Source organism: Trachurus japonicus, chromosome 13, assembly GCF_045865225.1.
Source record: "Trachurus japonicus isolate A0001 chromosome 13, Traja_1.0".
Lineage (NCBI taxonomy): Eukaryota > Metazoa > Chordata > Actinopteri > Carangiformes > Carangidae > Trachurus > Trachurus japonicus.
Window position 1 is genome coordinate 17,960,680 of NC_140919.1, and position 16,698 is coordinate 17,977,377.

A 16,698-nucleotide genomic window follows, 5' to 3' on the forward strand; every position below is an offset into this window, starting at 1 on the left:
TTTATTGACTCTGTCGATCCTTTAACTTTTTCTTTGGCGCCACCTTGAGGTTGACACGTTGTTGCTTTTAATTAAATCTTGAAAGAATTGCCAGTTGTTCTTTAATTTGAGCAGTCGCAGAGTCGCAGAGTATTTTAGTGTAGGACAAACTCAAACAGCACATGGGAGTCATTTTTATTGTTTTACTCTCGCTCATCTGAAACTACCAGACGTGTCCACAACAGAAACCATTTGTCACCACATCCGCCCTCACTGAGAGAAGACCGGCATTATTTTGAAAGCTCAAACCGGATACTGAGCTTGTTGTTGGTGACTAATTAGGACAAGTAAGGGTCTGCCTCCTCCTGAATCCTGCAGGCTGGTTTAACTATGTGCTCTGGCCATGCGCACGTGTGTGTGTGTGTACGTGCGTGCATGCGTGTGTGTGCGCGCGTGTCAACGTGCTGCTGTCCCTGCAGAGAGCCTGCTGGCCGCTCACTGCTGCAGGATGGCCGAGGGTCTGAAAGGACGTTTTCTTTCCATATTTGACTACAAAACGGAAAAATACATCGTCGCCAAAAATAAGAAAGTTGGGATTTTGTACAGATTCATTCAGTTATCTATCATCGGCTACATTATAGGGTAAGTGAATGGATTGTTTCTTTTCTACTTTTCACAAACAGTTTTTGAACTCCTCTATGGATTGACTGTAGCCTTCAGGAATGATTTGAGAAAAAAGAAAAGAAAAAGATAACGTTATGGACGTGTTAGGAGTCCTTGTCGCACTGTTGGTTATAGGCTATAACATATATACCCTAAATACCTTAAATGTAACACTCCAGGTGGCTAAATATACATATTTTCCACAGCAGACCTGACACAATAAGTGCATTTTGCTTATGAAAGTGCTTTATCACAGCAGCAGGATCAAAATACAGAAAATATAAAAATAATTAAACTTTGACTTCTTTTAGTTATTCCTAATATTTACATTTTGTCACTATTCCATGATACAGCTGTTTCATAGCAATGCTATTAACTCCATATATCAGGGGTGTCAAACGTGTGGCGCGCGGGCCAAAACCGGCGCGGCAGAGGGTCCAATCCGGCCCTCAGGATAAATTAAATAAAGACAGAGGAGGCATAATATTGTTGAAATTTAACATATTTTTTTAAACAAGAAAGGTAAAAGGACAGTCCATTAACTGTAAACATCTTAATTATGCACTAAAACAAAGGGAAACATTCAAAGTTCTTTTTATTTATTGGTTAGGCTGGTGTATAGTGTGTTCATATGTTGCTGAGGTTTTTTTTCCCAGTCCCACACTGTACTCCACCACAGGAACATCTAGTCTGGGAGCTGCTTTTTTTTCTCCTCCCCTCTCTTCTTGTTTCTCCCCTTTTTCCTCCTCCATCCTGTTATGTCTGTCTTATTGTATGTATTGTATGCTGTGCATGTACGGACGGGCTGTAATTTCGCTGTGCTTCGATCAAATTGCGCTGTTTGTGGCCCCTGAACTAAAATGAGTCTGACATCCCTGCTCTATATGTTCACACAATCAAACAAGTGTGTGAAGTGTGTCAAGTTGGTCTTGTGTGGGTGTTTAGCCTCATGCTTGTGTTTATTCTGAGAGATGCTTCTCATCCACAGGTGGGTGTTTATAAGTAAGAAAGGCTACCAGGAGACGGACGAGGCCATACAGAGCTCTGTCATAACTAAACTGAAGGGGGTCTCGGTGACAAACACCTCTGAGTCTGGTCTCCTGGTGTGGGGACCGGAGGATTACGTCATCCCACCGCAGGTCAGGACAGTGCTAGACACTGATGTTTCCTCTCACACAAGCAGAGTTATGTAGAAAAAGAACAAAGACAAGGTGAGAGGGGGCATGCACACAGAGGTGGTTGCAAAACAAACATTGCAACAGTTGCTCTGCATGAAAAAAATAAAGCAGCCCCCTCACATGTGGGTTTTAAACTCATCAGTAAAGACAGTCTAACAGCACTGGGGTCATCATGACATGATGTCCATATAAAGATCCATTTACTGTGTGTTTCTTCTTCATGTAGGGTGAAGCTGTTCTGTTTGTTGTCACTAATTTCTTAGAGACGCCAAACCAGAAGCTGGGATACTGTGCCGAGGTAAGATTAATATGTAATAGAGGCTGTAACGATGAATTATTTTCATAAATTTTTCGAACACCAGACCAGCAGGTCAACCAGAGGGCCAAGAGGATTTTGGTTTTGCAGTGCAGCAGTAAATCCACCATGCAAAAGTTAAAACAACCCAGATATGACCACATCCATAACCAAAGGAAACATGAACTAATGACCTGTTTTAACAATGTAGGCTATAGTACTTTTTTTTTTAACTAAATGCAAAACCAAATTGTCTCTAGGTGCAGTGTCATCTTGACTGGCCCCAAAATACACCATTCATAACAAATGCACTCCCAAAGTACCTGTTTTAATATAAGATTTAGGGAATTATTTTTGCCTGGTTCTTAGCAAGAGCAAGAGTTTCTGTTTGTAGTTTTATTTCACCATTTTGTCAACAAACGCGTTTTGTTTAACATGTGGAGACTGTAGAGTTTTTCCTGTGAAATGTGTCAGCTGGCTTCAGGGCAGGATGTGCTGTTTGAACACTGCCTTCTGTCTGCAAAAGTCAAACTCAGTTTCAGGCCGTGCAACTACTGTGTTTATTTTAAAGTTACTTTATTTACCATTCGCTGTTTGACACCTAATCATCTGGAAACTATTCCAGCCCAGTCGTGTCTCACAGATACAGTAGGCCATGTATGACTGAGGCTAGAGAAGAGCTGGGAATGACCAGTCCTGTGGTGATAGAAATGGAATTAATTGGAGTTTCTCTTTGCTGGTGATATTTTGTAGTTTGAGGTAACTGAAGAGACAATTAGGCAGCACAATGTATAATGGCAGGATGTTGAAGACTCATATCTTATACAGATTTGAGTAAGCATAAACAGGCAGCAGAAGACATAGCTGATACATGGTGGCACAACCATCACGTCCCGAAGAGCACCGGTCCACATTTTCTTCAGCGTTAGTCATAACACTTAAGAACAAAACACTGGCTATGAGTGTGTGTGTGTGTGTGTGTGTGTGTCGGTTATGCTGTTCATCATTTATCTCAGCTATATCTTTAGCTACAGTACAAATTTCCAGAGGGTTCCTGCCTGGTATGTAAACTCAGCCTTTCTTGGTCTGCTGTCTTCACTGCCAGCAGCCAAGAAGAATAGAGAGCCTGCACAAGCCATAAAACACTGCTCTGTTCTTGTGTATCTTTCATACCTCACCAAGAGCAGTTCCCGGTCCTCATTCACGGTCGTCCATAAACAACCTCTAACTACGTGTTTACTTTCGTATTAATGGTGTTGCTAGAGACAATACAGTGTGAGCTGACCTTGTTAGTAAATGTTGTCACGGATGTTACAACAGTTTTCACAAGACTTGGTTTCCAATTTATTTACTGAAACAACTGTTACATGTGGTTTTCCACATCTAATTGATAATAAGGTATTAAATCCAAATTCTTATGGTTTGAGCCATCAACTGAAACCTATGTGAAACTTAAGAGTTTTTTTAAATTAGGCTACAAGATACAAAACAACTGTATTGTACTGTGGCAACCCAGGGGTTAAAGAGGCCGAATGCACATAAAACAGGTATTCAGAGACCGATTTTTGGAAAAACAAAGAGTCATTAATATAAAGTGGTACTGTAAGGGGAAGAGGTTAGGGGTTTGCACTTTAACTAAGTGGATGGTAAGTTACACACTGCACTTGATAAACCACTCCCCTAACCTGATCCTGTGGCCAAGCCCCCTCTGCTGGGTTTGCCCCGGTGTTTCCCCTGGTTTGCCACAGTATCCTACAGTGAAATGCACTTGATTCCTGAATGAAACTTCTGGCTAAAAGATTATTCATTCAACACTTGGGGGAAAAAAAGACAGAAGGTCAGATCCCATTTAAAGAATTTCTGACATCTGTTCCCAGAGTCCTAAAGTGCTGGATGGCTTCTGTCGAGACGATGGGGACTGTGAAGAGGGAAAGATGGTGGTGGCTGGTAATGGTAAGAGAAGAGCAACTATACTATTTTAAATCAGCATTCAAGAGGTGGACTAGAAGGGAATCCCATTCTCATAGATAATTTAGGCCTAAATTCTTACCATGTGCAACAGTATTAGATTCTGTTAAATTAAATTTGGAAGTGTTGGCCGAGTTCTCATTTGAACAAATGACTGGTGTCTTTATAGAGTTGCTAATCTCAGCAGACACTCTGACACGAAGCTGTTTTATTCTGTTGTCTTTTCCTCAGGAATCATGAGTGGTCGATGTTTAAGAAAAGATGAAAACTCTACTGGTACCTGTGAAATCTATGGCTGGTGTCCCATCGAAAGGAAATTCAAACCCAAGTAAGTCACATGTTAAAACTAAATATAATTTATGACATGAAGTACTTTTTAATATTATTTTTAGCCACTGAATGTGGAGACAGCAGCATTTTTGTAATATTTTCTGTCACACAGCAGCAAAGTATGAACACACATGTTAGATTAAGCCGCTTAGCAACAGAACGTGTGGGTCTTTATTACAACTTTTGTTTTTGTTTTTCTTATACAGAGGCCCTCTGCTGACAAATGCTGAAAACTTTACCATCTACATCAAGAATTTCATCCAATTTCCCAAATTCACATTTTCAAAGTAAGTCCTCACACACCTTTGTGCTGTGTACTAAACAGGAAACAGGAGTTGTGTAAGAGCGCAGTGCACACTCATATACGCTCTGTGCTGCTTTCTCAACTCTGAGGTCCAATGTTCTTGAAACTACTGACGACTCCTATTTGAAGAAATGTCGATATGACGAGGAGCTCCACCCGTACTGCCCCATCTTTCGTCTGGGTGACATCACGCGGCGAGCCGGATTCAGCTTCCAGAGCATGTCCACGTTTGTGAGTTTCTTTCATTTCAACTGGACATTTTTAGGAGTTAGTGACTGTTACATCAACTAAGCTTAAGGTTAAGCCTGTGAATATTCTCATTTGTCCAGGTCATCGTTATCCCCAAAGAAATTTAAGTCAAAAGCAACCAGTCCCAGCCTGGTCAGATGCGTACATGAACTGGTGAAGCCTCTTGGATGAGAGGTGAAACGTCTTCCTAGACAAATAACAAAGTCCAGTTGCTTTTGACTTAAATTTCTTTGGGGATAAGTTTAAGGTTTCAATTTCAATGTAAGGTAACAGGGAAGTTAACATCCACTGGCCTGTGGGTTGTGCTGCCTCTAATGCATCCTGGTGCATTTTAAGGGTATAACATTCTGTTTTCTAGGGCGGCTCCATTGGCATCATGATAAATTGGGACTGTGACCTTGACAAAGGATACTCTAACTGCCATCCACAGTACTACTTCACTCGCCTGGACACCAGCATCTCCAACAAGACCATCGCAGCAGGATTTAACTTCAGGTGAGACTCACTGCAGACGCTGTCTCCGTTTAGGATCCTGTGTTGACCAGACAAATATTTCTTGTTCTTTTCAACAAATTAAATATTGTTTAGAGCACAAAAGATCTTCATCAGATGCCATGTGAAGAAGATAAATATGATCCCTCCAATTCGTCAGATTTATTTGAATTGAAATGATTAATATAATTAGCTGAAATTTGTTTCACTGCATTTGTTCTTGTTTTTCCGTTTTCATAGACACACTCGGTATTATAAAAATGCAGCTGGTGAGAGCTTTCGATCTCTGTTCAAAGTCTATGGTGTCCGATTTAACATCATGGTGCATGGGAAGGTGCGTAAAATGTTTTGTGTGAATGTATGAAATACTGTTGACTCTGCTTTATTATGATTTCATGTTAATGCAATAATGCAATACACAGGACATTAGCACAGGATAACAAACTGATGAATTAAGTGGAGATAAGAGGATTATGACATATTGTGATCTTATCTTTCCTGTAAAGTTAATGTTTGTGATTTTGATTCTTTCCGCTGTCGTTCACAGGCCGGGATGTTCAGCATCATCCCCACAGCCATCAACGTTGCTTCAGGACTGGCTTTGATGGGTGCTGTAAGTATCACATTAGATCAACTTCCTCCACCCACTTGAAGACTGTTTTTTTCCCCATTTAACAACATCATCATTACTCCATAAAACTCTTCACTTTACAGGGAGCTTTCTTCTGTGACATGGTTCTTCTCTACCTAATGAAGAAGGGAGACTCTTACCGAGAGCGGAAATTTGAGGGATCCAGGTACGATATGCAACAGAGTGATGATGTGTGATGAATTAAATGACAAATTAAAATCACCTTAAGTTTATTTGAGGGGCCAGATGAACCCTGATGTATATGACAAATAATAGTGTATTTATCATTTAACCTAAAATTCGTAAAGTCATTTATTATTTATTCATGTTCAACCGTGGTGTGTTAAAAAAAGTGTTTAAAAAAAAGTGTTTAAAATAAGTTAGTAAATCTCTCAGGTCATTCCTTTGTGACGGTTCAGTTTTTCTTGGAGCCAAATGCAAATACAGCTCAAGATCCAAGGATCGGATAAAAAGTAATTTGTTGTTAAGTGAAAAAGGTCTCTTCCACTTTAGAGGAGCTGAAGGCAGAGCAAGACCGTACGTCCGCAATCACAATCAGCGATTCACTAGCAAGGACCAAACCACAACAATGTGCCATTTAAACATTTTAATGCATGGAATGCAGTGTTGAGGACGGGTGAATGGATATTGTACGTGGGGGTGAAGGTGAAGGAAGGTTGATGTCAGCGCTGCTGGTCTGGGAGGCTGCAATAAAGACCTGGCTGGGGGTGGGGGCGCAGAGTGGGGGTGTCGTCTTGGCGTGTCTTGAATGAGACATAGAAAGGGATGCACTGGTTGAACAGAGAGGGATGGAGGAAGGGAGGGAAGGATGGAGGGATGAGTAGGGATAGAAGGACGAAGAAGGGGTTGACCATGTAGGCTTGACTTGTGATTAGAGGTGTGGTTGAGGCGTGGCCCTGCTCGTGAACCTAATTTATCCAGTCCAGTTAACTCCATTATCAGACAAGAACAGGACTGAACTGGAGCGCTGGTAAAGACCCACACGGAAAGAACCTATATAAACATTTATTTATTTATTTAGAAGTCAGGACAATGCACATTAATAAAACATGTACCGTAGTACCTGTAAATGTGCCAGATTGTAGCCCGAGGGCTAATTTCCATCTGGAGTCCTCTAGGCATATAGGTCCTCTAGACATATAGGTTTTAAAGCAGAAGTGAGCGGAATATTTGTGTTAAAATAAGTCTTAAATAGTTATATCTTCCGACAGCAATCACTTACATAGAGTGTTTGGTCCGAAACACGGGTCTGTCAGTCACTCTGCTTTTTCCCTGTTAAAAGGGTTTTCCATGGAGTTTTTCCTCAGTCGATGTGAGGGTCTAAGGACAGAGGATGTTGTTACGATGCCATGTAAAGCCCTTTGAGACAAACTGTTTGTAAAAATGGGCTATACAAATAAAATGGCCTTGCCTTGCCTTGCCTTGCCTGTAAGCCGAGGAGAAAACTTCTTGTATACTTCCTTGTATCCTACAACCTTTATCCAATGAGGAGAGAGAACGGCATGAAGGGCTGTGTGTGCAGCCAAGGGATGCGCGTGAATGTGGTGACGTAGGGACGAGGACCAATAGATCCATGACGAGGGCGGGGACTGCTAACTCCATCGGCTGACAAAAAGCCAGCCGAAACGACCGGATCTGCTTTAATATAGGTTTTAATATAGGTTTTGAATATATGTGACATACATAAAATTGGCCGTTTTCATTATTGTATGTACGCACATATATGATAATATATATGCTGCATATATGCGTATATACAGTATGCGTATATATGCCGCATTTAGGCTGCATATAGGCCAAATATATGTGCATACAGCCGGGCATATATGTCCAGACATATCTTGTATGTACTGTAGGGCTTGGATATAAAGAAGCAATATAGGAGACCTATATGCCCTGTATGCACATATATGCACCTGAATTCGGCCTATATGCAGCCTAAATGCAGCATATATCCTCATATAGATTCTTTCCATGTGGGGATGGTGTCTAAACTGATGAACTGGCTGCTACTACTACTATTACCACTATGTTGGCTTATTGAATTGATTAGATGATCAGCTGCAGATGCTCTGTTTAAAAAGTGGGAGAGGTAGAAGAAGGCGGACACACCAAACACACAAAATGAATGATAATGAGAAAAAATATCACAAATGTATATAAATATGCTATTTGCTGTTGACCTATCTGGGCCACTGTATTGAACTGCCCATGTTATGCTGGTATGAGCCACTGTTGATCTTCAGATGGTACCTAATTGTAACGTATTTGCCACTGCAATCTGCCCACAGAAGTACGAAGTCGACATCTGAGGACAACAGTGTGGAGGACAAGAAGGCGGCCATGGAGCAGGAGAACCTGACCTTTTAGTCTGTACACTGTGTGAGATCAGTTTGTAGGTTTTAGCACAAGGATAAATAATATAATATTGTAATAATGACACAGCAGTGCAGTGTAAATTACAGTATAACTGGTGTGGAGATCATCACCTTAAGAAATGGTTGAATTGTCAATTTCAAGTTGAAAACAGTATTTTTATTAGCCTGACAAGCCAGACTATATTATTAAAATGTCTAGTCTGGCAACGACCGGTAGACCTCGGCTCAATCCAGGGGGCGGGATGAAGGCTGTCTTTCAAACGGCCTCTGCACGCAATAGGGTAGCGCTACAACTAATCAGAGCAAAGAGCAGGATGATGTTAGCCTGACAAGCCAATTAAAATGTATGTCGTCATTGCGTTAAGCCCGCCCAACGACTCTCTAACAGATAGAGTGCTGTGATTGGTGAACACAAACGGTGTTCGAGACTCAAAAAGTTCCTATGGCTCGTTTCTAGACCCACCTACGGAGCAAATATATTTGCTGCCGCTAGGGTGCGTCTAGATTTCTAGGCTATATTTTTATACCTTTAGACACAAAACAAGTGTGTTTTAGACCACTTACCGTGAGTTAAGTTAAGCCAACTTTTTATTGTGTTTTTTAAAATTGATTTTTTGTGTTTTTTAATAAGCTTTTTCAATTATCATGACTTTGACCATTTCATCACTACAAGTCGGCAGTTTGACAGTTTGATCTCATCTGTTTTCACTAGGCCTCAGATCAAACACACAGGAAACAGAGAAAACCCATTCATACACAAAAACACTTGATCGTGAGAAGTGAGAAGTTTTTATTTCACGTGAAGGCTGTGTGATTTCTGTCACTTTGCTTTCTCTGCTTGTTTTACAATCAATGATTAATGACTTCGGGGAATGGAATATACCTCATATGTGAATAACACTTTAAGTGCCAAGTTTCCTCCTCCAACATAAGCCGCTTTCCCATATTTGTGATTATTAATCATTTATGTGATTTTGTTCAGACAGTTTAGAGACAACGCTTTTATTTATTGATTGACACAGAATGAAACTGTGGAAATAAAGATTTTTAATAAGTAACCCAAGGTGTTTTTCTTTTTTTCCTGTTTTACACGTATCATGTGAGTTTTTTTGTTTTGTTTTGTTTTGTTTTTTTACTGTTAGCTTTTAGCTGTAGCACCTGAAGCTGTCCTCAGACCAGCGCTGGATGTAAAATATGCGTAAACACAAAGAAGCCTCTGGGTTTACACATGTGATCCCTGGATTTCTGGGTGACAGCTTGTTTATTGGCTTTTCCTCTGCCTGACGTTAACAGCTATTGTTTATAAACCATAAACGCAGCTACCGATGATGACTAAGAGCTTGACTTCTTGACGCTGTGCCGGCACCAAGTACCAGCACAGAGCGCGTCATCATATTTTAGGGACACTGGTTGACATTGTTTATCATAACGAGCAGCTAGGGCAAGAACCTGAATCACCCAAAACCGTGATTAAAAAGTTTTTGTTTCGTTTTCTCTCTTTCCCTTTAACCATCCAGGAGATTCAAGTGCTTGCATTGATACAGAGGTCACATTATTTATTCTTCTATAGCTGTTTGTATGTGTGTGTTTGTGCAGCCACACTCTTTTGTTTTCCTTGAGGCCATTTTAAATGTCTCTTGGTGTAGGAGAAGAAAGTGCAGTGACGGTGCAGCTTTGAAATTCAAGAGAAAGTGAAACATTTCTTTTGTGTTGAATATAACCAAGTTAGCAACCTCTCTCCTCCTCCTCCTGTGGTTACTTATTGTATCACCTTCACACCTTCAAAATGATTTGCATCACCTTTGTCTTTTACATGACTTCTGTAACTTGTGGTTTTGCACATTGGCGTATGACTGTAACGACACACACACAGTCAGCCCTTTGTAAGCAGTTTGGAACAATACTTTCTTCTGAAGAAATAGCTCTGCTGACAGTGAGTTTTGTGGATTATGTGGCGTAAGAGCGACATTGTTTATAGAGACATTTATTTTTGAATTGTTTTTTAAAATTATTATTGTCATGCACTCTTTTCAAATGACTCACAGTCCCAGCTGCTTAGTGGGTGCAGCACAACTTGAACAACAACAACAAAAGGACAGATGGCACAAAAAGCAGCTTAGAGGGCGCTAAAATCCTTAAAATAAAACTGCTGCGTACTTTGTGATGTGTTTGTGATGTCAAACAGAGTGAATGCAGATATTCACTGTCAAAATATTATATCTCACAGTTGCCACATGAATGCTCCTATTGTAATTCTTCCATTTATAGGTCTAGTTATATCCAGGGTTGAATCACTGAATACAGGCTGGATTGAGGAAATACATCTTCATACAATGTCTTGCACATCCCCATCGTTGCCCACAGATGTCACTAAAGGGCAATTTCATGCTTTAGTCATGTTTGGTATATACAGTCATTTACCAGCAGGAGTCTGCACAGGATGGATCACATCAAATCTGACTGTTGATAATTTCACATTAAAACATCACTTATAATCACTTATACTATTCTTGTTTAGATATAGATGATGATAAAATTGATCCTCACATTTCAAAATATAAAAAAAAAAACACAAGTACAAAAGTAATTGGCTCTTCCACTTTTTTCTATTCCATATTGAAGACAACAGACATAAAGACACTTTTGATTTTCAGTCTTGCACATTTTTTGAAATACTAAAACCAAAAAAAAAAAAGTTTCATCATTATTGACCAGAGGTGTAAAGTCACTGAAACATATTTGGCTGAGAGGACTCATCTATGGATATTACCTATAAATTGACAGGTTTTATGATGATAAAAAAAAAAAAAACACAACAAAAAACCCCCACTAAACTGCGTAACAGTGTTGGTAGAGAGATAAGTTGCTGTACAGATATGATCAAAATCCAACAGAAAGTGTAACTACCTCCTCTACATTCTTCTGCAGTGTCAAAACCAGTAGCACAACATTTCTCACCGTGCAACTTGACGGCCAGTTTGACTGGAGATCCAGGTGTGTTATATTTCTTATTGGTAAAATCCCAGATACCGAGCAATAGTTAGATGACGTCAGGTAGAAGTTTAAATCCTCCATGATACCCAATATTGAAACTATATAGATTCATTATGTTGAATCAGATTTGTTGAATTGTGGCTGATACTGATGTGACACCTAAGATCAAAACTATCTAAAACCGTGCCAGGGCTGGATTTTAGATTCCTGGTTGCAGCCAACACAGCCCAAAAAATGTTGCATGTACGTGCCACAGTGATGGCATTTGTTGCTGGTCTGGTTTCTCATGGGTGTCGGCCTTAGGCACATTCTGGCATCCTAATAAAAACACTTGTAACTACATTTAAGACACTTTTCTAAAATCTCCACAGTATGATACTGTGATACAACTGAACTAAGATTAATTTAAAAAGCTGACAGCTTGTCTTGTAGATAACAGAAATCCTCCAAAGATAAAGAAAATGTTAAAACAATTTTTTTTGAATGACTCAAACTACACTGAAAAGAACATAAATGCTTTATCAAACATCGATTAAAGTATCCTTTAAGTACAAGCTTAAGTACAGCACAAATGGCCATGGTTAGTGGTTCTTACAGTAATGGATTTTAAGAATCAAAGTAATTGAAGTTGAACGTGGTGTAGAAAAATATTAAATAGCGATAGCCCACATTCGCCTAGCTGTTCCTATTTTAGCAGCAAAGCCCTCAAATTGTTCTCAAATCCCCATTCAGTTTAAATACTGAGGCAAGGCAAGTTTGTCTCAAAGGGCTTTACACAGCATCATAACAACATCCTCTGCCCTTAGACCCTCACATCGACTGAGGAAAAAACTCTTAAGAAAAACAGAGATGAAAACAGTTTACAACACAGAATATGCATAACATGGAGATGGAGTTGTTCAGTCAACAGAGCTGATGAAGGCAGCTTCTGATTGGCAGACTGGCTCATACGCAGGGAGAGAGGGAGAGGGAGTGGGAGATGGAAGACGTGGCACACTGAGACACAATGTTTTTTTTTTATTTTAATGTTTATTTTGCAGGGACGATACATACAACATTGCCACAATGTTGATGTGTGTTGATGTGCTGAAGTCTGTGAACTGGTCTTATTGTTTGATACAATCTGAGATGAATAGATAAAGCCTTGCCCAGTGCTGATATAAAACAGATCTCAGGAACTCACAGGTTACATACGACCAGGGCCGTTGCTAGGAATTCTGGGCCCCCTGAAAGAATACTAAAGGGCCCCTGACTTTTCCACTTTTTTTCTTAGACTACGTATGTATTATCAGTTTTTATTTAGCCTACTTTGTTTTGATGCTAATGCAACATTACTATGAGTATTAGTCAGGGTCTTATGCAGAATAAATCAGTCATACAAAGATTAGACTACTGGGGTTTTTTGTGGGCTCTGCTGGGCCCCTAGAATTATCATCACCTTTCTCCCCTATACAACGACCCTGCATAAGACAGCATCTTTACTTATATCCCACAGGTGAGTGTTACTGTAAGAATAACCATCCCCCATCCTCCTCCAAATTGCACAACAACACCATACCACAGAAGTACTGGAAATAAAATTACTCTTTGTGTGCTCAGGTTTTGTCTTCGGGGAACAATAGGAATGAAAGCACCTTGGCTGGAACGGCCTTTACAAGGAAGTGCACGACTCAACCCGACCTTGGTATGTGACTGTGTGTACCAGTATAAAAGTGGCAATAGTGTCCGGTTCGCTCACATACCATTTGGCAAGATGAAGGTCCTGCTTCTTACGCTGCTGATGCTCCTGCTTCTGTGTAGCACTCAGGGTGAGAAAGCTTTGATTTACTTTTATCATTTTATTTATCTATCCTAAAATAAAGCTCAGGTAAATATTCATAATTCACTAATACATTAGACAATTTGGGTACACATGTCTTTGAAAACTGGGATGGAAAATGTCTTGTGATTGGGAAACTATCCAGTATTTGCTTAATCGGCTCCGTATCAAAAACTCTTTATACTGACATTTACCCTCATGACTTCATGATGTTATATAAAATGTTACTGTATGTGTGTGTGTTATAGATAAAAACAATGAGTCTATTTTGATTGTCTTTAGTTCTGTCACTCAAATGCTTCACCTGCGTTGATGAGAACGACGACATCTGCAAGACGGTGACCGAGTGCTCACCGGAGGCTCAGTACTGCAAAACCACTCAAAGAGGTGCAACTCGTTGGACTCTTTGTCTTCTCTCATGTCTATATTTAATTTTGTATTTATATGTTATATTTGTTTGTTGCAGGCAAATTCATTAGTTTTTTAATTTTTTAAATTTTTAATAAATAATTTGTTGTCTTGTAACAGGTGACACGCTTTCTCGAACCTGTGAGGAGTTTTGTGCCGAAGACTATTTCACAACCTGCTGTGAAGAGGACAACTGCTAGGCCTCACTTTCACTTTCTGATTAGTCACAATAGGCCCATGGAGAAATGAGCTAAAGAAATACAAAGAAAAATGATTTGTCAGTTAATCAAATGTTAATGTGATGATGCAATTATTGATTTGTCATTGATTTTGTCTTTAACTGTGCAGCAGCACAGTAGCCACAGCCATGATTCTTTTACTATAGTGCTGGAGGCAAAGATGCACATGTACACACACGCACACCCACACAGACACATGCACATGCACACAGACACACACCTAATCCCTTCCTGTTGTCACTCAGTGGGTCACTTCAACAGCTTACCTCTATGTGGGTCGCTGTCTCTCTTTCTGCTGCACTGTAACGCTTGACTCCATTTAGGATGGCATCTGTTCCATGCACGATAAAATGATGATTAATAAATCTTTAAATTAAACTCATTGGTTTGTTCCAGCTGTCTTTTTTTTTTGTACAGGTAAGGCAGGAAATAAACTGTTAGTTATTGAGCTAAATATTACAAATGAGCCCTTTTTTTTGGTTTAATAACATATAGCAAATGTGCATTGACTATGTGACTTGGTCTCGGATTTTATTCATGTTGATTTTTGCAAGCAGCTTATTACAATGTGTTGTTGTTTGGTGGCACTTCAGCTGCAGAGTAAGTGTGAGCAAAATAAGCAAAAGAGGAAGTCAAAGGTGACAACTATCACAGCTGGAGGTGATCAGGGTATTGGTCGCTGTTTGTGTCCAACAAATTTTCAATTTCAACATTTGTTTAATTTAACCATGTATTAAACTGGGTGTTTGGCCATTTAATAATAATAATAATGGTTTACATTTATATAGTGCTTTTTCTAAACCCAATACCCAAAGTGCGTACAGAAACCATTATTCATTCCCACATTTACACCGGTGGTGGTGGTAAGCTACGTACGTGTGTAGCCACAGCTGCCCTGAGGCAGACTGACATTTGATGTAATGCTTTGATGAGTGGCTCCTCATTTTGTTTTTTTCTTGTGTTTTTACCCTGTGGCTGGTGTGGGCATCGACTTTAGTCACTCTGTCTATACAAAGAAAGAGTGGCCATGTTGAACTGTTACTTTCAGGCAGTAGTACTAGCCTACCTGGTTGCTTGGGCCTTCTCCCATCATCAAAGTAGTATCACAAAGCATATTGTAATTAAATATTGAATAAGTACAGAAATATGTTGAATAATGACATTTAAGAGGCTTTCAAATAGGAGCTGAGATTAATGTGTTTCTTTATTCATAAACTTCCAGTACAGGCCTATTTCTAGGACTCTTGTTCTATTTTAAAACCAGAGGACTATAATGAACTGACTAAGCTGAATGAATACAATGGATTCAATATAACCCTCAGTGTCACACATATAGCAAATCTATCATATTGTTTGTCATGTCAGCAATGAAAATATAGGTCATAAGTGTTAATCTGTCCAGCTGTTTCTTCTCTACATTGGAGCAGCTCAGGCATTGGAGGTGGATGATTGATGGATTAAAAAGACCACAACCTTCACACTTAATGTGTTAACGGTTAATGCAGACACATATTGCATGTGAAATGATGCACAGATTGGCCAAATGACTATATAACACCTGGGGATGATAAATAAAACCAACAATGCGCAAAACAGTGTTATGTTTGGCATCACTTCTGGTTGACTTGGCCCTGCAAAACCAAAAAACCTTCCTTCATTTAGAGGAATCATTGTGACTTCAGAAGAAACAACAGCCACAATTGTGGAGGAAAAGCACCACACACATCATCTGCCCACACAGGAAAAGAGCTGTGGTTGAGAATAAATTAACATACTGATATGCACGATGTGTTTGTTTACCTGTTTTGTAGATGACGACTGCATGAGGGCTGATCATCGTAAGATAAAAGATTAGAAATAAGATTTTAAAAAAAACAACAACCACAAATGTAATGATGATCAATATAGCAGCATACTTTTTCTCAGTTAGAGTTAGCATGCTAACCAGGTAGCAATATCAGCCCATGTACTGTCACTTTGAACTCCAGTCTACCAGGAACCAATCTCATTAACCTGCAGCGACGGTGCAGGCAAAAATAATCCTGAAACCTTGTGAGTACAGAGAGTGAGAGTTTCCATTTGCACAATCACCAACACTGTGCCGGCCACTGACTAATAACAAAGAATCAACATAAACGGAAAAAAAAAGTTACTAACTACGCTAATTGCTATGATATCATATGTCTGTAGTGTAGCCATATTCATCTATTTTGGTGCACAAAACAAACTCTGTCCTCCTGGAGTCTAGTGTTTGCTCTAATGCTACAGTAAAGGCCTTGATATGCGCTGCTCCAAGCACAAGCAGTGATTAGGGTTTATTTTTCTCTTTCTTCATCCCATCAATCATCTCATTACCCTTTGATTTAGCTTGTGACCCTTTGTATAGGCCCAGCCCCTAAAATGGGAACCACAGGGTTGCACAACGTGAAGGAAGTAAAACAGTACATTAAACTACTAGGTGCCACAGTAATAATATTGCTTAAGTACGAACTCTACCTATAGATAGAAAACGGTGTATTGATAGGCTACTGGCTACAACAGTAATAGGCTACTGCTTACATTTAATCTTATGCACAATATGTCAATCACAGTATCTTTTTTAACTTCTCATGGATTATGTTCAAAAGTCTTCATTAAATGACATAATAAACAAATATACAGTCCTATCCTATGGCCTATTTCTTGCACTATTGAGTTTATGTTAAAAGAGAGCATGGCTGCTGGACAAAGCTTCCCTGGAAAAAAAGAAA

At 39.6% G+C, this 16,698-nt stretch overlaps 2 protein-coding genes across 2 annotated transcripts; both read left to right on the top strand.

Moving 5' to 3' along the window:
* Positions 1-396: 396 nt before the first annotated feature.
* On the top strand, positions 397-8,639 carry LOC146975822 (P2X purinoceptor 5-like). Its single transcript, XM_085795067.1, has 12 exons — positions 397-621; positions 1,631-1,781; positions 2,047-2,118; positions 3,993-4,068; positions 4,315-4,411; positions 4,620-4,700; positions 4,807-4,948; positions 5,325-5,461; positions 5,699-5,792; positions 6,006-6,071; positions 6,173-6,255; positions 8,402-8,639. The coding sequence occupies exons 1-12, from the start codon at positions 488-490 to the stop codon at positions 8,478-8,480; spliced, it is 1,212 nt and encodes a 403-aa protein (XP_085651193.1). The 5' UTR covers positions 397-487; the 3' UTR covers positions 8,481-8,639.
* A 4,580-nt stretch (positions 8,640-13,219) lies between these two features.
* LOC146975823 (uncharacterized) lies at positions 13,220-13,980 on the top strand. The gene is made up of 3 exons (XM_085794430.1): positions 13,220-13,290; positions 13,584-13,688; positions 13,830-13,980. The coding sequence occupies exons 1-3, from the start codon at positions 13,236-13,238 to the stop codon at positions 13,907-13,909; spliced, it is 240 nt and encodes a 79-aa protein (XP_085650556.1). The 5' UTR covers positions 13,220-13,235; the 3' UTR covers positions 13,910-13,980.
* Positions 13,981-16,698: the final 2,718 nt, after the last annotated feature.